Source organism: Limanda limanda, chromosome 5, assembly GCF_963576545.1.
Source record: "Limanda limanda chromosome 5, fLimLim1.1, whole genome shotgun sequence".
Lineage (NCBI taxonomy): Eukaryota > Metazoa > Chordata > Actinopteri > Pleuronectiformes > Pleuronectidae > Limanda > Limanda limanda.
Genome location: NC_083640.1, coordinates 21,093,946 through 21,116,590, shown reverse-complemented (window position 1 = coordinate 21,116,590; position 22,645 = coordinate 21,093,946). Strand labels below are relative to the sequence as shown.

The 22,645-nt window shown below is 43.2% G+C and overlaps 2 protein-coding genes across 2 annotated transcripts in view; both read right to left on the bottom strand.

Moving 5' to 3' along the window:
- Positions 1-2,638: 2,638 nt before the first annotated feature.
- On the bottom strand, positions 2,639-14,591 carry si:dkey-178e17.3 (somatomedin-B and thrombospondin type-1 domain-containing protein). Its single transcript, XM_061072028.1, has 5 exons — positions 14,160-14,591; positions 6,565-6,750; positions 6,035-6,125; positions 3,725-3,883; positions 2,639-3,059 (listed from the first exon to the last, which is right to left on the bottom strand). The coding sequence occupies exons 1-5, from the start codon at positions 14,407-14,409 to the stop codon at positions 2,954-2,956; spliced, it is 792 nt and encodes a 263-aa protein (XP_060928011.1). The 5' UTR covers positions 14,410-14,591; the 3' UTR covers positions 2,639-2,953.
- Positions 14,592-18,593: 4,002 nt separating this feature from the next.
- si:dkey-178e17.1 (tricarboxylate transport protein B, mitochondrial) overlaps positions 18,594-22,645 on the bottom strand; it is a 16,438-nt gene continuing 12,386 nt past the window's right edge. Inside the window, exons 4-9 of the mRNA XM_061072142.1 lie at positions 20,987-21,125; positions 20,383-20,467; positions 20,136-20,240; positions 19,379-19,494; positions 19,205-19,278; positions 18,594-18,708 (exon numbers count right to left, since the gene is read on the bottom strand). Of these exons, the coding sequence (XP_060928125.1) occupies positions 18,594-18,708; positions 19,205-19,278; positions 19,379-19,494; positions 20,136-20,240; positions 20,383-20,467; positions 20,987-21,125 (634 nt within the window). The remainder of the gene's footprint in view (positions 18,709-19,204; positions 19,279-19,378; positions 19,495-20,135; positions 20,241-20,382; positions 20,468-20,986; positions 21,126-22,645) is intronic.

The following is a 22,645-nucleotide window of genomic DNA, read 5'->3' as shown; positions in this document are numbered from 1 at the left end:
TGTCACACCTCTGGCATATTTGTAACTATTTACTGTATTTGTATCAATATTTTTTATCTGTACTTAAAGACCTAGCTGAATGAGTGAGAAGCAAAACAATCAAACATGCAGGAATATGAATCTAAGACGGTTTTTGCTGTAGTTCCTGAAATTTAATGAGAGATTTCTGTATTAAAGTATGTTTCAATTTCCTTTTTATAATGAATAACAAATTTGGAGTTATTACTTTTGTAGCTGTAGGACAGAAATGTCTTAAATGTGTTTCTCAAGGTTGGACCTTCTTTTTTCACGGCAGTGACTTGTTACCATGAATTCAGTAGAGCCTTCGCAATGTGATTATTGAAGATGGTGGAACCTTGGCTGCAGAATAACGTGCCGGAGAATGGAACTCAGGTAGAGGTGCTGCCACACATCCACCAACACCCCCGATAAACGGAAGTCACCTCTGGGTTCTTTCCCTTCATGCCAGCCATGGGGGCCGTGAGGGCTTTGAACAGCTGTCTTGTCAAAAGCAAACAGTGGCCGTGCTGTGACAAAGGCCGTCGGTGCTGGAATGCCCCCCCTTTCAGCGGGCGTAATCCCAGAACACACTGCTGTCGGAGCCCATCAGGCACTGGGCCAGAGACGGGCCTTCCTGCCCTTTGGAAAGCGGGTTAGCAGCCGAGGCAGGGCAGCCAGGGGGGGGGTAAAGCCTGCCTCAGAGGGGATGGACTGCCAGGCTGACAGCACTCTATTGCCACTGTTGTAGTAAGAGAAAATAAAGAGTTGTGCTGACGGAGGGGAGTTTGGTAGGGAGCTGGCGGAGAGGCAGGAGGGAGGGATGAGGAGGGCAGAGAAAGAAGGGAGGGCCGCTGGAGAGATTAATGGAGGAGGTGAAGTTCAAGTGCCTCGGAAACACAAGAAAGAAGCCACGGGTATGAGTCTCTCAAAGGCTGAACATAAAAGCACATTTGTCAGATCCTGGACCTCTTGCTTTGAAATGTCTCAGGCCGATGTGCTTGTTATCCATGACATGATCAGAGTCCAGTTGAGTGGTCAAGTCTTTGGTGTTTTTCTATGTTTATTTTCAATTTTCAGACAGAAATGTGTCCTGTAATGAATTCTTAATGACACGTGTAAAGTTCAACACTCCAATGTATCCCTAATGTCTCTTTACCTCACTCATCCTCTTTACCCTCTTGGTTAAACACAAGAGAAAGAAGTACTGTGACATGATTTGAGCTGCCCAGCGTCTCAGCCACTTGTTTCGTCCGTCCACACATCATATCTGACACTTACATAACGAGAACAAACCCCAAATTGCAGGAGAATGTGGCTGAAATGCATGATTATACACATTAGCCGACATTTTGCTTGTCGTCATCCCATTTACACCAGAGGCAAGAATGCCAGGAATGCAAGAGAAATGTGTGGATGGGCACAAGTTGCGTGTGTTCTCCTTTTAACTGTGAGCCGCTGCATGTAAACATTGATCAAACGGAGCAGTGCTGCGCTCATGGGGGTAATTGTAGAGGGGAGAAGTCAGAAATGCTCGTTCTGTGTAAAGAAAATCTGTTTTATTGATGGATGGAAGTGCCGCGATGCAGTGAAACACCCACGTTAGAAAAATACGACAAGGGAGGGAGGGAAGGTGACAGTATAGTTGTTTATTTTCTTACTGATGGACAGTGTACAGAGTATGCTGCGCTGCACTAATAAAATCATCGCTTGTTTTATAATAAATAAACACACAAACACAGGCACAGACATGGGAGAGAAAGTCACAGAGTTGCAGGGAGGAGAGAGTTTTACTGGCGCTACACGAGTCCTCGTATGAAACCAGCGGAACAAGAGATGTGGGGGAATTTGTGACTTTTGACAGGTTCTTTGAGAGAAAACATGAAGCCAGAGGAGAGAAGAAAAGGAGGAACAGGGCGAAGAGGTTGGAGGACACTTTGCTGATTATCAAAATGGGGATACTTGTATTGGAAGATACTCTAATTGGATTGAACTCCCTCGCAAATCTAAAAGGATTTTCGTAAAAACAGCCAGTGAGACAGAGAAAAACATTAACGAAGCCGTTCCTTTCAGTCTTGGCCACCGAGGACAGAGAGAACCAGAGTGAAATTCTCTTCAATGGCTCTTTTTTCCTCTCCAACAATATTAGGTCTAAACAGATGGGACTGATTTCAGCGGTGAGTCACTTTATAAACACTGAAAAACATCAGTGACTCGCCGTGAGAAGAGGCAGACGTGAACAAGGAAGCTCGATGGGAGACAGAGACACATAATCTAAGCACCTGAGAATCAATACCTGATATTCACCTTGACTTGCTGGCATTACTCTTTTGTCAAAAAATAAATGAACACAGGGACAAAACGGTAAAAATACACATATATTGGCTTAAGGATTCTAGCGATGGATAAGATTTGAACCAGTTTTCAGCATCTCTAACGAGCAGGTGATTTAGGGCCCTGTGAATCTGGGCTTAAACTGGGTGTTTGGCGTTTAAACTGTTGGATACAACAAGTGTAGCTATATAGACACATATACATTACACATAAACAATCAAAAGTAGAAAATGTATAAAGCAAAATAATATATTTATATATTTATACATTATGCATTAACAAATGCACTTGCATTGATGGAGGTAGATAGCAAAGATTGAGAGGTAAAAAGGTATTTAGATGTTGCTGTGCTTTATAGGAGAAAAAGTACATAATGTGGCGGTGAAATCTGAAGTTAAATGCAAAATGATTTCTGTGTGCTTATAGTAATAGTTTATACAGTACAGAGTATGAGGTGAAAAAGACAAAAAAGTGGCAGGATGCTGTTGATCTCCTTGAGTTACCCATCCAGGGACCTGGATTGGAGGGGTGTGGCTTGGCTGGCAGGGCGCTCCACAGTGAGCAGGAGGCGTCGAGGGGAATGTCGTCCCTGCACACGGATGTCCGGGGTTCGAACCTCGGCTCACACAAAGAGCACGGAGTAGGGAGGACAGCGGCAGCCCTCTGAAGACGACTCCCGGACCCAGGAGCCGTGACATCCTGGGACTGAAGCTGCTGCCCAGAACGTTCTGGGAATAAAACCATTGCATCAGACATGTGACTTTTTCATTACACTACATTGTAGCGTTTCTTCATTTGATGCATAAAAATCCACTTTCTGTGAGAGTTTGAAAGGATTATCCCAGGTTTCATATTATTCAGGTTGATTTTTATGTTGGGAAAAAATTAAAGTGCAAAGTTGTTGCTTTCAGCCCAAAATTACACACACAGTGGCTCTACTGTATCAGAGCACTGATATTGAAAAAAATATTTTACATTTTACATTGTTTTATTTTGTTTTATTAGGTATAAATATTTTGCATTTAGAATATATAATCATATCATATTATCCAATGTCAGAAAAAAGTTTTTGAATGACTATGCACATGCTGACTTTAGTTTACCTCAACGTGGGATGTCTATCTATGGGGTCAGTTAGCAAGTTAGCAGCTGTGTTTAAATTTGTCACAGATTGATGATCGGTCAAACACAGATTTGTGCTGTAAGTTACATATTGACAAAGGTTCTGGAAGTTGTGTCCCTTGTATTTGATCCCATAGACATTCAACATTCTGCATCTTTAACCACAAGTACAGACTTAAAACATGTAATAATTAGTTTGAACTCATGGGCTCCTGAACTGATGTGAACTCATAGGGTGAACATATCTTCACTCTCTCACGGTTGGGTTTACCTGGTGCTCTCCCGGCCGTCACCTCCGCAGCGGTCCGACTTGGACATGGCATCGCTCTGACACTCAGCGCAGATCAGCCTCTCTCTCACCAGCTGAGCACTCCACAGTTTGAGTTTACATGCTGCACTGGTCTGTTTCACCCGCAGGTACACACAGTAACTGAAAGCACAGAGAGAAGAGGGACACAAATAATGTCATATATCCTCAGCTACTGTCATATATCCTCAGCTACTATAAAAATAGCACTAGGACCCTACGATGTGTAGCTGAGATCCTGGGGATAGATCCAGAATAAATGCTCATCCTTCCTTTCCAGATCTGTGGGATGAGTGCACTATGGGCCTTGGTTTCTCTCTGAGGTTGAGATTTGAACTTTAATCATTCACTCACGTCTGCCTCCTCAACATCAACAGTCAAAATAAAGTGAGACAGACACAGGCCTCCTTCTCCTCCTCCTCCTCCTCCTCCTCCTCCTCCTCCTCCTCCTCCTCCTCCTCCTCCTCCTCCTCCTCCTCCTCCTCCTCCTCCTCCTCCTCCTCCTCCTCCTCCTGTTCCCCAGCTCGGCTTCACTGACGAAAGCCAAGCGGTGATCCGACCCAGCAAGCTGCACTCGACGAAGATTATAAGCAGACGAGAGACAAATAAAAGTTGCTGATAAGAGATGCTGCTCCATTTGAAGATGATCCAGCAGAGTCGCCTGCTGTTCCCTGACATCAACACAGCTCAGTCTGTGCACTGGGAACAATAATAAAGTCTTGTTTAGCTGATCACTGTGTTCTCTGGCAGACACTTTAACCTCCTGCACTATTTATTTTGTCTGTGATTCAGTCAGCTGTGACATAACACTGTGACCCTGTTGGCTGTATCATCAAAGAAAACATGCTCAGAAAGAATCCCGGAGACTTTGCCCACCAGGAACTTTGAAACATATATTTTCTAATATCATGCAGTGCCTTTAGTCAGATCTAATTTAGAGCGAATGTGAATAAAAAGTAGTGAATGATCAAAGTGGACAAGGTCAAGTAAAAATATCTAAGAAACCTTAAACGTATATTTTATGCTTAATGGATTCTGTTGGAAGTTTTTCATTAGCATAAGTATTTGGTATCTTTTTGGAAATTATACTGTAATAACAAGTTTAATGACATTCTATACACATGCAGAACATGTTCACACACACACACACACACACACACACACACACACACACACACACACACACACACACACACACACACACAGCCAGTGCAGTGGAATTTCCCCTTTCCCCTTCTCTTTATTAGACTCTTACTTGTTTATGCTGTAAAAGCTAACCAACTTCAAATGCAGTACATTTTCATGCATACCACTAAAATACTGTCCTGTCATAATAATGACAATTCATGCCTTAATCCCTGATAGATTTAATGTCTTCCGGGAATGAGAACAGGTCTTTCCAAAAAGAACTACAGGATAACTTCTGAATCTCTGTGAAATATTACTCCTCCGGATAATTTCACGGAGATAATGATGACAACTGTACGATCATAATTTCATCTCGTGTAAACACATGAGAACACAAGTGACCGGTCAAAGCTCCAGGTGTCTGTGTGAAACCTGAACTCTGTATCAACCGTATAATTTCTAACATTTATGAGTTATGTGCGTCCAATCCCCTGATGCTTTGTGCTCAGTCAAAACAAAGGTTTCCGTTGTCAAATTTAATCAGTGTAAAAAAAACGAGGGCCTTCAGAGAACCTGCCAGGATTTTATTCCTGGCTTTTTGATTTTTCCATCTGTGAGAACATCAGCAATCAGAGCAGGTCATAGACGACGTCTGCACAGGACGGCCTTTCCTTCACTCGGATTACAGCTGCCTTATCAGTAAAGGTCAGCGCATGATGCAAATCTTCAGAGACGGTGTTCATGTTACATAGTCAAAACACTTTCAAGGTGATGCTCGCTATGGCAACCTTGGCCATGGTCCTCTCTAATCCTTTTGGGATTTAAAGTGACATTGAAAACCAGGGAAACACTGATATGAGGCTCGAACAGAGAAGCTTCAACCTGCAGCCTCGGAGCTCAGGGCTGGAGTCAAAGAAAAACAGTTTTCTGAAAATCGGACAGTTTTCTCATATAAAATCATCAAGAATCAGAATCACAGTCTCAGTGCAGACGGATCTTTCAACACTTGACACAGTTCAGCTGCAATGACTTCCTCTCTGCACTGATTGAACATGAAAGCCGGGCGTACGGAGGAAATCCAGTTGAGCCGGGTCAGCGGCGAGCAGAGCCGTGTGTTTGTTTGCAGACGGATCATAGAGGCCTTACCTGGCCTTCTCCTCCTTCATCAGCATGTGTGGTCGTCTCCACGGGTCTTTGAAGTTCCTCTTGAAAGAATCAGGCAGGATCTTTGCCACCTCTGAAAGTCAGGTGTGGGGATGGAGAGGTGGGAGTCAGATAAGCACACTGTGTGGAAGCAGCATCTAGTCACACATATATGACTCAAAATCACCTATTATTTAATCGTTTATTAATTCATTAAAGTGATGTGAGGTGCAGTGGAACTCTGTGTTCAACGGAAGTCTTTCCTTGTAAGTGTTAATTTGTGTTCTGGTGTTTTATCCTCAGTAAAGTGCTTCAACATAAAGAGCATAACGGAAGCGTTTGAAACAGTACAGCTGGAGATAAGGCTTCGGAACAGATGTGCGCAGATGTGTTGCTTTGAGTAAAACCGGAGGGGAAAGACAGACGTACCCCTGAGAATACTGAAACACCAAACTGAAATGTGACAGCCTTCAGAGCAGGAGTCGGTGTGTGCATGAGCGCCTGTGGACACATAGTAAAAGTCATGTTCTGACCTTTGGCAGTGCTGCATATGGCGTTGTTCCCGAAGCATCCTCGACGCTGCTTGAGGTCTGGACAGGGCGTGCCTCCGTTTCTGGGGGGAACAGAAACCTGGCGACTCCTCTCTGTGCTGCCGACTCCACACGGAGACGTGCATGATGACCAGGGACCCCATGATCCCACCACACAGTCAATGGCTGCTAGGGAAGCAGGAAAATACACAGATCATCTGAGGGTTTTATTTGATAAACAGCAGCAGAAACATGAAATAAGGAGTCAAATAAATAAATAAATCATCTAAACCCTCTTCTACTTGTTTTTGGTTAAAGTTTGGTTGAATGTTTTGGTCTGTGTTTGTTTGTTTGTCCGTCTGTTAATTAACAGGAAAATGAAAACAGTAAAGGATGGAATACGAGACTTGGTGGAAGGATGTGATACGGTTCAAGACAGAACCTATTTAAGTTTGGTGCCAATCCTGATCTGGGGCGGATCAAGGATTTTTTTTGTCGAGAGGCGAATTTGGCATTTTTGGGAAGAAGTCATGGATGTAGATGAAATCACGAATATTCAGTGAACTGATATCTTTGAATGTGTGTTATCTGGTCCGGCTTGATGGAATCCAAAGGGACTGTTGGGCAGGTTGACGGTTGAGTTCTACTGAGTGAAATTGCAGTAATATGTTTATTCAACGTTAAATTTAGTTTAGAGTTTACTGTAAAGTGCAGACAGGAAAAAGACATATTTTCTGACACTGACAAGCTCCAGCTGTGATAGCATTACACGTCTTTAATGCTGAGGAATGAGTGCTGCCTTGCTGCAGATAATTCATTCCCTAATCGGTCCTGCCATGTCGTACTGCATGACTGAGAGTGTGAGCTGCAACACACACCCAGACACAGGCCCGCATGACATTGCACGGAGCGTTTACCCAGGTACGTGGGTGCAGAGGGACCGGCTCATTACCATCGACTAATCTCAGACCAGTCCAAACCCCAGACTCAGGAAGTCTGCGACCCAGGTCAGATGAGTGGGGGGGCTATTTAAATAAGGTTCTTATTTTTGCATCCTGTGTTTCCCTCTGGCCCACACTTAAACACACATGCACACACAAATACAACATAACACATAAACACAGCAGCAGCAGCCGCAGCAGCAGCAGCAGCAATCAGGCTCCCCCTGTTCACTGGGCATTACATGGCAATTACATCAGGCTAAGAGGAAGCTGTATTAGTCCGATGGCTCCTCTGATCAAAGACAAGAGTCTCCAGCTGCAATCAGGCCTGGTCCGACGCACACACACATTTAATAGTGACAAACATTTAACGGCCTTGTTTTGGGGAGGAAGTCTAGCCTTCATGAACTGATAAACAAAGAAGGGGAAAGGCTCTTGGGTGCTCACACACAAATAGACACATGCAAACATAAAATATGTAGAACACAAGATGGTTTTTCAGGAAATTAGCAGAGTGGTACTTCATATTTTTATGAGGGCAGGTGCACACAGTTTCAGACGCTCAGGTTTTCTTTGTGGGCATAGAAAAAAGGAGACGATGATGAATACTGTACACAACAACTGAATGTAATCCGATAAGTCTTTATAACGTTCTCTCACCCTCACTGTACAACGCTGCAAGTGTATAAGTACGTGCACTGTATGTGTGTGTGTGTGTGTGTGTGTGTATGTGTGAGAGAGAAAAACAGAGAGCGAGAGGGCGCTTTCAAGGTACCGCCTGTTCAGTTCATTCCCATGGTCCTGTTGGGGTTTCGGAGGGGGGGGCGGCTGTCTCAGTGACACAGCCGATCCACAAAGCCACTGTGGAATCTCTGCATTCCTGCACATTAGTGCTGCCCACCTGACACTCGCCTTTCCCAGATCACCACACACACACACACACACACGCACACACACACACATCGAAAACAAGTCCTGTCAGATAAACCCACCCACTTGGACTTGTTCCATCCTCAGTCATCGCCCTACAACCAACAGACGTATACGTTTCTCTGTGTAGAGTTTCTTGAGAGAACACTGAAGGGCGTGATCGCATCAAAACCCCACAACCGTATCAACTTCCTCCCCAGGCAGCCTCCTCCTCCACCTTCTCCTCCTCCTCCTCCTCCACCGCCTCCTCTTCTTATCCTTGCTCTTGTCTCCTCGCCTTTCCTTCCTTCTCCTACATCCTCTGATGTTCACAGGACCAGTTTCTATGTTGCTGTTTTTCATAGAGGGAAGAAAACACAATCAAACATGGTAGAGGGCGTCTTCAACTTCTGAGGAAGAGGGTGCAATGAAACCAGTAGAGTTCCAGCCACCAGAAGCGAAACAAGCCTGTTACCCCACTGGTCGACACAGACATACATGCAAACAGGACTCAGGCTCTGTCTGGAAGTCTCAGCCTGTCGGCCCCCCCAAGCCACCAGAGGTCACAAGGTAATTACCAGACTGTGGTGGTCCTCAGCTCTCTCTCTCTCTCTCTCTCTCTCTCTCTTTCTGGTACCACCGCAGCGACAGTCCCACCGAGCACATGATAACCCTGCTGACAGCCTGACACAGCCTGACCCACAGCTCACAGTGTCCCGTTTCCATTGTTGAAGAGAAAGTCCTCAACTGGAAAGTACGCCACCACCTCTGACCTCTGACCCTCATACAGGAAACAAATGGCGCTCGTTGTCAGCAAGTTAAGCTTTTGCTTTTTTCAATGCGCTGATACTTTTACAAAGTATTTGAAAACGTTTAATCTTGAAGGAGACAGTTTTATCTGTCGACGTGTCTGCTCTAATCTTGTGAAGCACAAGGTTAAAGTGTCAGAACACTCAAATGATGCCTAAAACGGTGACTTGAAGTATTTCAATTACATATTAAAGTTCCAAGTAACTTTATAACAATTTGTTTATTGAGTGAGAGTAAACAAATCTAATAACTTTGGTGACTTGATGGAATGAATTGTGTGTTTAATGTTTTTATTTATGTGTAAGTTTAACTGTATTATTATTTCTTTGTCACTTTGACGCTTCGGAGCTTTAATAAGTACTTGAAAAATGTAAAGTCAATGTTTGAGGCATCATTTGTTTTGAGTTTAAAATAAACTTATTTTACTTAATTTAAAGACTCCGTAGGTGTTTTTCTCAACCAGCTGCTTACTACAAATGCAGGGATCCCATTCAAACCCTTGGGACTTTGCTTGGACAGAGTTTCTGGGAGCGTGGCTAATTTCCGTGGCAGCTGGCAGAGCTTCAGACAAACACCACGTATTCTGAAAGACTGTGGTCCTGAATGTGTACCCAGCATCAGCACTTTTATCTCCCAACTTGTCAGCCAGTCTCCTCTCACACTTGTTACAGTCAGATAATGGTGCACTATCTTGTTTCTTCCCATTTGCATTCCTTTGCTTTTCCTCTGCCTCTCCTTGAATCCTGCTTCCATTTTAGGGTTCCGCGACAAAAGAGGTATCAGTCCTGCCCGCCCAATTTGCTTTATTTTTCCCTTTATCACTTTGTCCCACTCTCTCCCTTGTTCATTCTCCTCCATCTGTCTCCTTTTTTTTTTGTGGACCAGCTTTCCACCATCCCTCCCCCTCCTCGGGCTACCGCCTCGGCCCCCCACCTCCTCTCTGATGGGACCCAGATGTCGGGCTGTTCTGGAGGACCACTGCACCTCAAAACCTCCACAGTCTCCCTCCCAAAGGGAAGTGCTGGGCCACGGTCCCATCAGACAAGCCCTATAATGTTCGGCAACACAATAAGCCTGTTAATAGGGGTGAAGGACACGGGACTGAGCCCTAATAACGGGTTAGCGCATAAATGTTTCCTGTAGACACCTTGAAAAGAGGAGCCAACCAAACCAACTCATTAAAAGGATTCATTCCAAACACAGCTGGGTCAGGTTTTCTTTTGAAATAACAGGACTGAAGGTGACATTTGCATCACGTGGCCCCCCCCCACACTTCATTATAAGGATTATAACCGCAGACATGGTACACAAACTCATGCATCCATCCTGAACACTGGCTCCATACCTGCAGAAACATGACGGTAAGCTGTCTCCAGCAGCTGGCTCGCTGCAGTCAAGCTTGGCAAAAACATCCACTATTCATAACGGTAAAGGTTAAAGAACATGTGGGAAGCGAGGAGGAGAAGGAGGGAGTGAAGGTGGATGGACAGAAGCAAACATGGAGGTATGACAACATACTGTGCCCTGGAGGAAAGGAAGCGAAGCAGAGGAGCCAGCAGGGGAGACGGATGACTGATGGGCAAACCCCTTGTGTATCTGAGGCAGAGGCTACAATATGTCATCCTGCCGAAATGAGAATTACCAGACTCCAGCGACCACGGGGAGAGGAGAGGAGTTCGCAAAGAGGAACGAGGTATAACAGACTCGGTGTGACGCAGAGACGATGAAATGATGTGATAAGAAAGTAGTCGAGTGTAATTAATTTGTGAGATCCAGCGCTCTAAACCCAAGAGGTGCCTTGTGGTGCTTTTGGTTCATCCTCTTAACCTGCCTCCTCCTCCACTTCTGCCTCAGACAGTCAGTTCCTTTATTTCCCAGAATGCCATTTGGCTACCCTCAGTGACCCTGTGGCTATAGAATGAGAAAAAGAAAGCAAGAGCCCAGAATAATATAGGCCCCCAAAAAAGTGTCTCACACCTGTTGTTGAAGATGCAACATAAATATCTGTCAAAAACAATGTATTTGTCCACACATACAAAATGTGCTTGTGACTGTTTAGTTTAAAAGCGTTTTAGCTCAGAAGGAAAGTTTAAGAATCAGATTTATGTATAATAAAAATTTAGCCAAATTTTGGAAAAATACACTGTCAAATAATTAACCATCCCAAGCCTGGCATAAATATTTACATGTTTAGTTTTACACTTACAACTTTATTTTGATCTGCACCAAATTGTTCACATGTGTTATCATAAGGCCACTATAAAAAATCCTGGATTCGCAGATAAATTTACTAGATTCTTTCCTGACCTATACTGAATCCTTCCAACAAGTTTTGTGATAATCCGTCCTGGAGTTTTTGTGTAATCTTGTTAACAATCCAACAAACCAACGGACAGGGGTGAAATATACTCATTGTTATAGATGATAACCAGATTTAACTTGACTGTTGACCTGAAAGTCAACACAGCTCTGTAACTCCATTATTCATTCCTATAGTTTCCAATGCATCCAAAAACCTGTTGAGCATGTTTCCTCAACTTAGATATTTTAAGATTAAAATCAGCCCAGTGAGTGGGACGTTCAGTCAAGTGCAGAAATAATTTATTCCCTTTTGGAAAGTAACGTTTGCCCATGTTGTTGATGATTCCAAATACCCACTGAGCTTTACCAGACTTGCAGTGTGTTGTAGGGAGGATTATTTTTTCCTCTAAACATTCCACCCCAAACTCTGCTTGTTTTAAGTCGACTCCTCACAGCCCGTAACGGCAACAACATCTGACTCGTGTCTGCCGCCGTTCACAGGAACATCCTCCGCACTCTTTACTCACAGTAACACATTCCTGCCGAATGCTTCATCAGAGCAACATCTCCGGAGAGAACGGTATCACTCACTGAAGAGCTTCGAGAGTTTGGGTCCAAGTGGAACCAACAGTCTGCTGCTGCTCTCTCTGTCTCTCCTCTGATGTCACCCACTCCACGCTCTTTGCTCGGCTTCAGCTGACACGTGTTAATTACAGACAGTGACGGACGGCACACAGACAGAGTCCTTGATGCGTCACAGAGCCTCAGTTAAAGTCTCCGTTTAAAAGTGGGTGAGAAAATATCAGGGTATTTTGATGGACTCAAGCTGCGCCACAAGATGCAGGCGGTGTTTACACTGTACAGATGCTCCGGAGATCAAGGTGCTCGCAGCTCACTGGACCACACAGGGTTCAAAGGTCACGGTCTCGTTCCAAGACAAGAACGCATAAACCTCCTAAAAGATATTTCTTGGTTCACAGATACCACAGTTGTCTGGAAAACACTGTTCAACCTGTAACTGCTGCATGACACCATCATGTGACTCTGGTCTTCTATTCTGAGCTGTATCACATCGGAGCGACGCGGTGCTGATCTGACACGTGATGGAACCGGTGCACATGGCAGCCGGGAGCTGACCTCTGAGGGACCAGCTGCTGTTGCACGGTGCAGTGATGACTCAACACTGACCCGAGCTCCTTTCCTGTGCTTACTCTGTTCAGTTTTCAACTTGGCAGACACATAGGATGGATAATGTGATACCTGGAGTCCACTCAGCTGGACGATGAAGGCTGTTTCTACATATTTCTTTTGACTGAGGGCAACATGAGAGCAATGCAAAGTGTGTTATATACAGAGAAACGTTTTTTTAAACCTTTAATTTTAGTTAGATTTGGCTTACTGGTCAAGATGTCACATTTAATCAACACTAGAGCCAAACTTTTCTTCTATCTAACATAAAGCATCCAGATGAAATTGATGATGATTAGAAAAGTTCAATGATGCTTCATTCAATGGATTATTCGTCTCTACAAATACAAAAACACAAAATCTGAGTTGGGGCTTTATATTCCCGTCAACATATAGATTTTTTTTTTACTGAAATTCTACTGAGATTTACCAGAAATAAAGGTTGTGTCTGAAGTTGTGAAATTGTATTCAAACGTTGACATGATAAAGCCGTATGCTACATGAGACTAGTTATAATGTGAAGTATACAAGTTGGTTCAGTTGGTGATTAACAGGTGGTTCAGATGTTGTTGCCGTAAACAGTGAGGTTTAAAAAAGTGTACTAGTACTTCCATCACAGTATTTTGTACACACGTCTCAGAGATTGATTTAAGCATTTTCATGTCTCCAACACATATCCAGGTAAACAGTGTGCTTTTAAAAGCTCTTTAACTCGTCGCATGGTCCCTGCAGGTGCTTGTTAGTGTGCACTTAAGGTGAGGGTCACACCCTGAGTGTCCCTCAGACACACATCATTTCCTTGTGAACTTGAGATGCTTCAGTGTACTGTATAAGAGAAGCCTCGGTTACAACTGTTTCCCCGTGTGTTACATCTCAGACACACAGCTCGGCTCAAATCCTGACCATCTTTGGCAGTCTGGTTTCCATGGTGTCCGCTCCCTCATTTGTCCTTATATAGCAGCAGCCGGGGATGATGAGGGAAGAGGTTACCTTCACTCACATTTTAGGAGTCTGAGAGCAACTTTAATTTCACTCAAGGAGTTCTTTGTTGTGGTCACTCACTCCACTTTCCAGCCATTTCAGGGTTGTGCAATTTGTAGCTTTGATGTGAAGGCCAAGGGTCAAGCCTACAAACTTGAAAACACATAAACACAACCTGCTGTTGGGAAACACTGCACCACGCGGACAGCGGATTCCCCTCTAATGGTCATCTCGGGCTTCCCACTTAAAACAAACAGCCGTAATGGGCGCACTGGAGACAGCTATGTGTAGTATGTCTCACTGTCTCTGTGTCACCTCACTGCCAGCCATCTCTGGCTCTAACTGGACAACAAGGAACAACAAGTGTCTCTGGACAGAAAAAACACATTCTCTACAGTACATATGTTAACTGTATTAAAAGTTAACTGAAGTTATTTGACGTCAGATTTCATAGAACAAGCAACTCACCAGATATTTGGCACACCCGCTGGTAGTCCTCGCAGCAGTCTCCGGTCTTCTGACAGTAGGTGTCACAGTAGCACACAGTTTTCCTCTTGCTGTACTCGGAGCAGTCGTTATTCCGGCCGGTGCAGCAGTTCGGGCTCTCCCTCTCCCCGCAGCCCGCCTCAGCCCGTGGAATAACCTCCGCGCAGAAAAACGCCAAATATCCACAAACCACGAAGCCAAGACGCGCCGAGCTCCATCCACGCGCTCCCATGACGGAAAACTTCTCTGGGTCCACTTGCTCAACACGCACACACGCACTCTGCTGCTGGTGTATCCTTCACTTTTGGTCGTGCTTGAAACTAGATGATACTATATCACGACACAGATGGTTGGTTTCTATATAGAATCCAAGTGCAACATGGTCCCATTGACGAGGAGAGGAACGAGATGACCGCTGCGTTGGAACAACTGATGCGTAAAAGTGGAGCTTGTGTGCGCAGCAGCTCTCCTCCTCTGTCGGACACCGCCCCTTGGAGCTACTGTTGGTTATTGGGAAAGACTTACAGTACAACCTCTCTCTCTCTCTCTCTCTCTCTCTCTCTCTTTCTCTCGCTCTCTCTCTCTGGCTTGTTTGCGCAATATGTCAAAAAAACGCTCAGAATTAAATAATATGTACCCTAACAATGTGTTGGACCAGTAATATGTGCAAAACATACACTTATATATACATTTATATTGACTCGCAGTGTTGCACCAAAGCTGGGACGACAAACTAATTCCAGGAATCCCAAAAAACTGCTGTGCGCACAAGTGAAAAGACAAGTGCATGTCAGGTGTATTCACTCAAATATCTGCAAGCAGCGATGCAAAGTTACATCTAAAGCCTTTCAGATCAGTTCGAGCTCCCTATCAGGAAAACGCATTCAGCACCACGGACAGCGGCGCGGCCACTTTATAAATATGATTAAATAAAAGAGAGATTTACTGGATCACGGTTCCAGTCCGCAGCCGCTTGTAGTGAAGTGAAGTGGTCCCTGTTGAGCTGCAGCATCAAACCCATCTCCACTGATCCCGCAGAAGTCAGCCTGTCGAGAGAAAGACTGGAGAACAATAAGATTACTTCCACTTCACCGGCTCCGGGTGAATGGAGGCTGTGGAGGAGAAACTGAGCGATGGGATACAGGCTACTGTAGAAGAGCAGCAGCACGAGAGAGGCACGAGACCCTTTATGTCCAGATAAGTGGGGAAATCACACAGTTTTGACAAAGTTTGAATTTCAGAAGCTACTCAGAAAACGTTTCATATTAAATGCACTGCTTCATATACAGCAAATATTGTGCAAAAACATATATGAGATAATGGGTAATGCGATGGTTGGGGTCTGAATCCCCCATCCCCCAAACACCCAGTGGGGTAACAGGGATCTTCTTTAAGTTTCAACCTCTTAGAGATTCTAAAAATAAGGAAAACTTCTTTTAATTTACATTCACATTAATGTAATAAGCTTCGATGTGAGAGGAGGACTCCCACAAAGACACTCTCCCTCATTTAAGTGTTGACATATGAAACCATCATTTTGTCTCAATTATACCGAAAGGCAGAAATAAAGATCCCATGTTTTACTGATCAGTTTCAAAAAGGTTGGGAATTTTATTTTGATAGAACAAATACACATCTATGACCAGAAAACCCTGTATGCAAAATGTGAGAGTTGTTCAATAACCAGGCAAAAGTCTTTTTAAAAAAAAATGGAAACACCACAACAGTAAGTTGACTTTAAATTTTTAGCATCAAAACCATTTGAGATGTGATATTTTTTTGTAAAATGGTCAAATTAAATTTATCAGCAAATCTATAACAATATAGAAGTGCTCTGTGTGCGTCCAACCTATTAGACTGTAACTGACTCACAAGGTTCTTTTTAGAATATGTTTACAATTTTTGATCACATCTGGATGTCATGATTCCTTAAGTCTCGATGGTTCAGAGCCACTGACGTACACAAGCAGAACAAGTTTAATGAGTTTCAGCCTGAGCTGTTTGATGCCTGAGTCTTAAGATGATGAGAGGTATTTTTGTTTCTATCTCTCTTTTGAAACAATCTTGTCCTCAGCAGCAGAGTGGAAAGATGGGGGAGGAAGGGGTGATTATGTAAGGATGAAGGGAGGATAGTGGGGGCTCTGACCCTCCTCATAAAGACCTATTGTACAGGTATGAAGGGAGAGAGGAGGCGTCTCTCATCACTGAAGTGAGTGTGCCGGAGGATGAAGGAGGGAGAGGATCACAGATGTGTTTGAGTCTCTGGCAACAGCTCCCCCTAGTGTTTAAGATGGATCTCGTCATGTATTTGTCTGCGAGTCTCACCAGTTCATGCTGTCATTCCAGTATGGACCATAGTTCTGCTGTGTGGTTCACTGATGCTCCAGCGTCAGACACCTTCACACACCCACCTGCAGAGCAAAATAAGTTTCTTAGACACTTTACTTGGGTATTTTCCATTTTAATGTTATTTTAATTCTTATATTTATATCAACTTCATTACATTTTTGCCATGTAGCCTATATATCCCTGCAAGATACTCTGGCTTCAGGTTGTTGATGATGTTTTGAAACCATTTTTGTGTCTCTAAGATAATTTCAAATAACTGAACATTAGACCAGAGGCTGAACTTCGTGGTACTGGTGTCTTCCAGATGTTTGTTCAGTTTAACAGACACCTCTGTGAGAGGTTTAGAAATAGAAGTGAACATTTTAATCTTCATTAATGGGAGAATGTGTGTGTGAGTGAATGAGAGACTATGAGAGAGAGTGAGAAAGAGAGAGAGAGATAGAAATGATAGTTGATTCCCTCTAAATGAGCCAAACTGGAACAATGACTTCCCTGTCCGATTCCTCCCCTACCTCCCCTCCATGGTTTGCCCCGATATGATCCATTGTAGCAGAGGGACAGAGCAACAGATGAAGCAGAGAGGGAGGGAGGGTAAAAACAACAGCCAGGCTTCATGCTTTCTTATTTTTCATATACCTTTTTAATACGTTTTGAAATCCCATCCCACAACAAAGGACTTTACTTTAAGCACAGACTAAAGACGATGTTTATTGCACGAGATTCCTTCTAAAGAACCAAACACACATATACACACATACATGAAATACATTTATCTTCAACAACAATAACATTCTCTCTTGATCTTTCGCCTGATTGGAACCCAAGGACTTTTTATTTAGCCAAACAGAAAAATACAGTAAATGTGATTATTTCAGCAACATGGGAATATAATCCATCAGTGTTTTAATACAATCATTATTGTAAGACACATATTTTAACTGTATTCACATAGTGACGGAAAAAAGAGGAATGAAATGCCTTATTGTAAAAACAATAATAATAGTATGTAAATTCAACTGAGTTACAGTAATGTAAAATGTCTACAGTTTAACAGGTCGCCCATAGATGATGAAATCTCTGAAGTAGCATTTGCCAACAAACAGAAGAGCAAAAGGCACAAAAGTGAGACGTGAAAAAAACAACCCGATGAACTGGCAATGGATTTGAACTAAATGTGATAATTAACGTCCGATGTTACTGAGTGTATGATTCAGCATTCAGTTAAATGCATCAACAAAATATTTCCCTAATTACCCAAAAACACTTTAACACCCAGACCTGATAAAGAGTAAATCTCTCAAAAAGTCTCTGAACCATCTGCATCCTTTAACTTTCCATAAATACATTTATAAATAATTTGACAATATGAATCATTATAATATTTTCTCTTTTCTGGTTAAGATCATTAGACTTTGAGATGTGTTCTCACTCTGAACACACCTTCACAATTTACCAGGTTTGGCATTTGGCACATGAATCAAATATATAATATATATTATAAGAAAACTATAACGCTGGTATATAACTAAATAATAATCCAGGCTTTATAAAAATAATTGGCATATAATAAATGTAAAATCGTTCTGTTAAAGGCTTAGTTATGGAAGCTAACTCAGTTTACATGAGCTGCAGTCGGGCTCCTCTGGGTATAAAACCATTTTGAGGAGACAGAGAGCAACAATAACTCAAGACAATCCAGTATGACACCTGTGTACTCCCAGTTAACATCAGGAAACCAATTGTAAATTTCTTAATTAAAAGTAGCCGTGAAGGAATGATGTGAAGCACCTTTTTCAAAGTTATTTGACAGATTTTATAATCCCACTTTGTAAAGTTGACCCTTGGTTTGATCTGCAGCTGTCCAGATGTGAGCGACACTGAGCCTCTGTCTCATCTTCTTTCTTCTCTGCAGCCTCCTGTGACTCCTCAGCCTCCAGGTCAGCACAAGACACTGATCCAAGCCCCCCCGTCTCAGCCCCTCGGCAGCTGGGTGTATGATAGAGGAGACGTCTGCTGAACTTGGATCGGTGTCTCGTGCCCGGGAGGCCTTTCTGCACCTCCAGCAGCTCAGTCCGTCTTCCAGACCGTGTTCAGGGCCTTCACCACCTCCTCATAGATGATGAAAACGATGGCCACGTCCAGACACACGCGGCCCAGACGAGGAACCGTCCCTTTATAAAAACTGCAGACAGACAGGGAGTGGTGAATATATGATATCAGTCTTTATTCATTGACAGAAGATAAAGACTATATTTTACAGAAAGGTGAGACTTTTAACTAAACCAGAGTATTTCCCCCAAAAAATATTATACATCGAAAATAAACTTGAGATTTTGAGATTATGGTCTTTTTTCTTAGAATCTATCAAAGAAGTAGCATAAGCACATATGACTGCCTCTACAAAAATGTCTAAAAAAGCCAATAGAAAAGTTGTGACTGACCACCTTGGATGGACCATGAGGTTTCCGAGGGATCTAATTGACATTAAGTGTGTTTTTATTGTAAAGTCAGGACAGATGTTTGAAACAAAGGATGAATTAAGGCCACTGGGTGCTTCACACGCAGCGTTCAGAGCAGAACTTGTAAGCTGAGAAAGCAACAGAGGCCTGTTGTGTTTAAAGGATTAAAGGGAGAAACCTGCTGTGACTCCAGACTAAACAAAGTGGAGGCGTACTCACGCTGCCAAGCCCTCGTGTCTCAGGATCTTCACGGCGCAGTCCCACGTGCTTTTATATTTATGTGCTTCAAGACCCTTCAGAGAGAAAAAGCGAGAGTCGCTGTCAAATGTCGACTTTGAGTTCAAACGAGGACACCAGCAGAATGCACGAGGAAGAAACGTTAACTTTATGTACCTGCATCCGAGTCTTGATGACATCTAGCGGCGTGTTCCCAAACACACTGGCTGCTCCTGCTGTGGCTCCAAAGGCTCCAGTCAACAGGGGGTTGATGGTTTTGTTGGGGTTATCACCTGGAGAAGGGACAGGAGAGTCAGGTGGTCGCTCAACGCTTCGGTTCTAAATCAGTCCTATGGTTTTAAATAGGGTGGTGGCTGGTAAAACCCTGATCTTTGCTTACACTTTGGACTACTATGTTCCATTTCTATACAATCCTTATATACTAATCCTCATATTACACTGCATCCTTATATAGTCCATATTATATGGATTATTTCTAAAAATGTACTAAAACAACATTTTCTCAAGTACCTTTTTGTGATAACAAACAAATAGGTACACGTCTTAATATTAGATTCCATCTGATACATTGGTCGGGCGGTGACTTTGTCTGATTTGAAACTTTCACAGACGTGTCGGTATCAGTGTTAATGCAGCCGATATGAAAACAGAGCCAAAAATGTAGAAAATACACATTTAGTTTTTATATTTTACGTGAAAAGAAAGCTGCTTATTTTCTTAATTCAAGTTCTATAAATTTGGTTGTTTATTTGTTTTCTTTTTATTTATGGGTATTTATGATAAGGTTGAGGGTTAAATTGGAAAATATAAAGCCTCAGTTCAATTTCTTTGTCATCTTTAGCAGTATTGGAAATTGTTTACTCTTCACACCCAGAAATCTTTATCAGTCTGTCCCTCCTGAAAAGACACTGACCTTTGTACCAGTTTTTGAGGGAGGTCATCACATAGAAACGAATGGCCTGGTTGGAGCCTTGCTTGAGGACCGTGGCAGTGAGACCCTGATACGTTCCTCTTATTCCTGTCCAGGCAAATAAACAAGGATGAAGTCACCAGGCTTTTTTCAATCAAAGTCAACAACACCATGGACTGAACAGTGTGGTTTTGGCGACACCACCCTTGTCTGACCAGCAGGTGTCAGATGAACTACATGCAGTCTTTACCCTGCACTCTGACGATCTCTCGGACTCCGTGGAAGAATCCTCTGTATTTGGGGTTGGCTGAAGTCTGGTCGTGAATGAATTTAACCTTGGGAGATAAGAAATTAAGGGAACAGGATGATCATCAGACAGTGATGCTGCTACAGAGACGAGAGACACACAAGCTGGTGAAAACAACACAAATAAGATGTCTGGCTTTCTTCACGGAGACAGAGGTCAGGGGATATACAAGGTCTACTAAAGATTATTTCATTAATATTTTCAGAAAGACGGTGTTATGACTGAGAAGTTTCATTCATATCTACTCTGGTTGAGTATTTGCTTTCAGGGCCAAACATATATACTTTATCCAGTTTATCTCTTTGGGGAGTATTTGTATGTGTCTTCTGACTTATTCTATGTAGATGATTACTATAACTGTAATGTCCTGGCTCAGAAAGGAACAGCTGTCAGATGTTGTACAATATCATTGTTGTGTTTATTTCTTTGATGCATGAAACCTGATCAGATGGAAATTACAAGACACACAAATCACAGTGTGCTGCTGTTTCATGTGCATTTAAGCTGGAGGGGCAGAAATCTGACCACAGATCAGTTAGTAATATACCTTGACAGTTTCCATGGGACAGACGACCAGGATGGCCTCCAGCACCCCGGCTCCGAGCCCACACAGCAGGCCTTTGGTGCTATCCAGGCGACCGGACTCATCCTTCGCATGGTTACTGAGGAACTCGAACACCCCGAACCTGAGGACCAGAACAGATTCTGTTAATTTGATTTACTAGAGAGGGAAACATTTGAAATTGGATAAAGAATCAAAGTCTGATAAAGAGATTTATCGGACACTTCAAGTTACATATTGTTTGCCTCAGTCTTAAACAAAGACGTGAGCGTAACATTTGAAAAACGTTTTTGTTGGAGATTGATGTATTTTACGCAACACTGATGTATTAAACCTCTCTGTGATTGGATTGATGCAGTTTTTATCATCCAAGACTATCTTCACTTTCATGTGTGTGTTAAATTAGACAGGCAGGAATAAACTATAAAAAAGCTGGTGACATTGCAGGGACGTATGAGGAAGTTCCTTTTATAAAGACATTTTCAATACAAAAAAAAGGCCACACGTCACATTATTAATTATGCTGCAGAAGACTGAGGACGCACAACATTTCTTTTCTCACTCAGAATTTAGACGAGACAAACTGCTGCGATTGCAGAATGGTCGTTATCGCTCTTCCGACTTCCTTATTAAAGATGCACCAATTAAAGTGCATCCTTAATAAGGACTCAGTGACCAAGGAGTGACCGGCCACGGCTGCCATGGACACCAGCCCAGAGACAGAGAGAGGGGGGAAGAGGGAGAGAGGGAGACAGAGAGAGGGAGGGAGGGAGAGAGGGAGGGAGAGAGGGAGAGAGAGGAGGTTTACGTATCACTGCAATCAGAAAATGTTGTGCCAGCGAGTCCTTTACAAGAAAGGTTATTTATAGAATGGATGGAAGTGATTGTTTGGACGGCTCCGTGCCGCCCGGTGCATTTAGCGAAGGGACGACAGGAGGACAGACGCTCATGGTGAATGTTTTGTCTTTTCCCGTTTAAGCTTGAACCGTTAACCTGCCATCGTCTGAGCAGAATTAATTTCTTATACTCGGCTCGTTGGATTTTACACTTCTTCTCCATCTGCTCCTCTCTATTCCACAGAAAGATTTCCCTCTACTCATTAACCTTCCACATCTGCTCCTGTCTCCCTCCTCACACTGTTTATTTTTTTAAAGACAGGCGCCACACAATTAACTGACTCCTGCGCGTCAAGCAGAAACAAACAGCACATGAGAATAAATCCATCGCTCTCTGTGTTTACGCACTTGCTGACTACAGACAAATGTTAAGCTTTGCATGGAGGAAAACTTCAGTAAATCATGCTCACACTGCACAGAGATGACACATCACTTAATAACTAACCCTGTGAAACAAATACTATTCATTTAAAGCCGGTGAGGAGAAATACCACCGTCAGCTTTGCTCCTTTGCCAATTTACTCTCCATATTTCCCCTATTCATTAAACAAGTGCATTAGAACTTCACAGAATGACACCTGGTGTTTTGGCCGACAGTCCACAGTCAGACGTGAGTCATTCTGGACTGCCCAATCTTCATTAGTGGGTCTTTCTACAAGGTCAGGTCTGCTGAGGAGAACCTCTCCTCGTCAGCAGGTGAAGCAGAAGACGAAAAGAAAGAAGGAAGAGCTAAAAGAGGCTGAGCCCA

Excerpts from the sequence above, each read along its gene's own strand:
- si:dkey-178e17.3 (XM_061072028.1), bottom strand. The coding sequence starts at position 14,409 with ATGGGAGCGCGTGGATGGAGCTCGGCGCGTCTTGGCTTCGTGGTTTGT. Across the intron at positions 6,751-14,159 it reads GCGGGTGTGCCAAATATCTG|CAGCCATTGACTGTGTGGTG; the intron begins GTGAGTTGCTTG and ends CTGCTTCCCTAG. Across the intron at positions 3,060-3,724 it reads GACGGCCGGGAGAGCACCAG|AACGTTCTGGGCAGCAGCTT; the intron begins GTAAACCCAACC and ends TTTTATTCCCAG.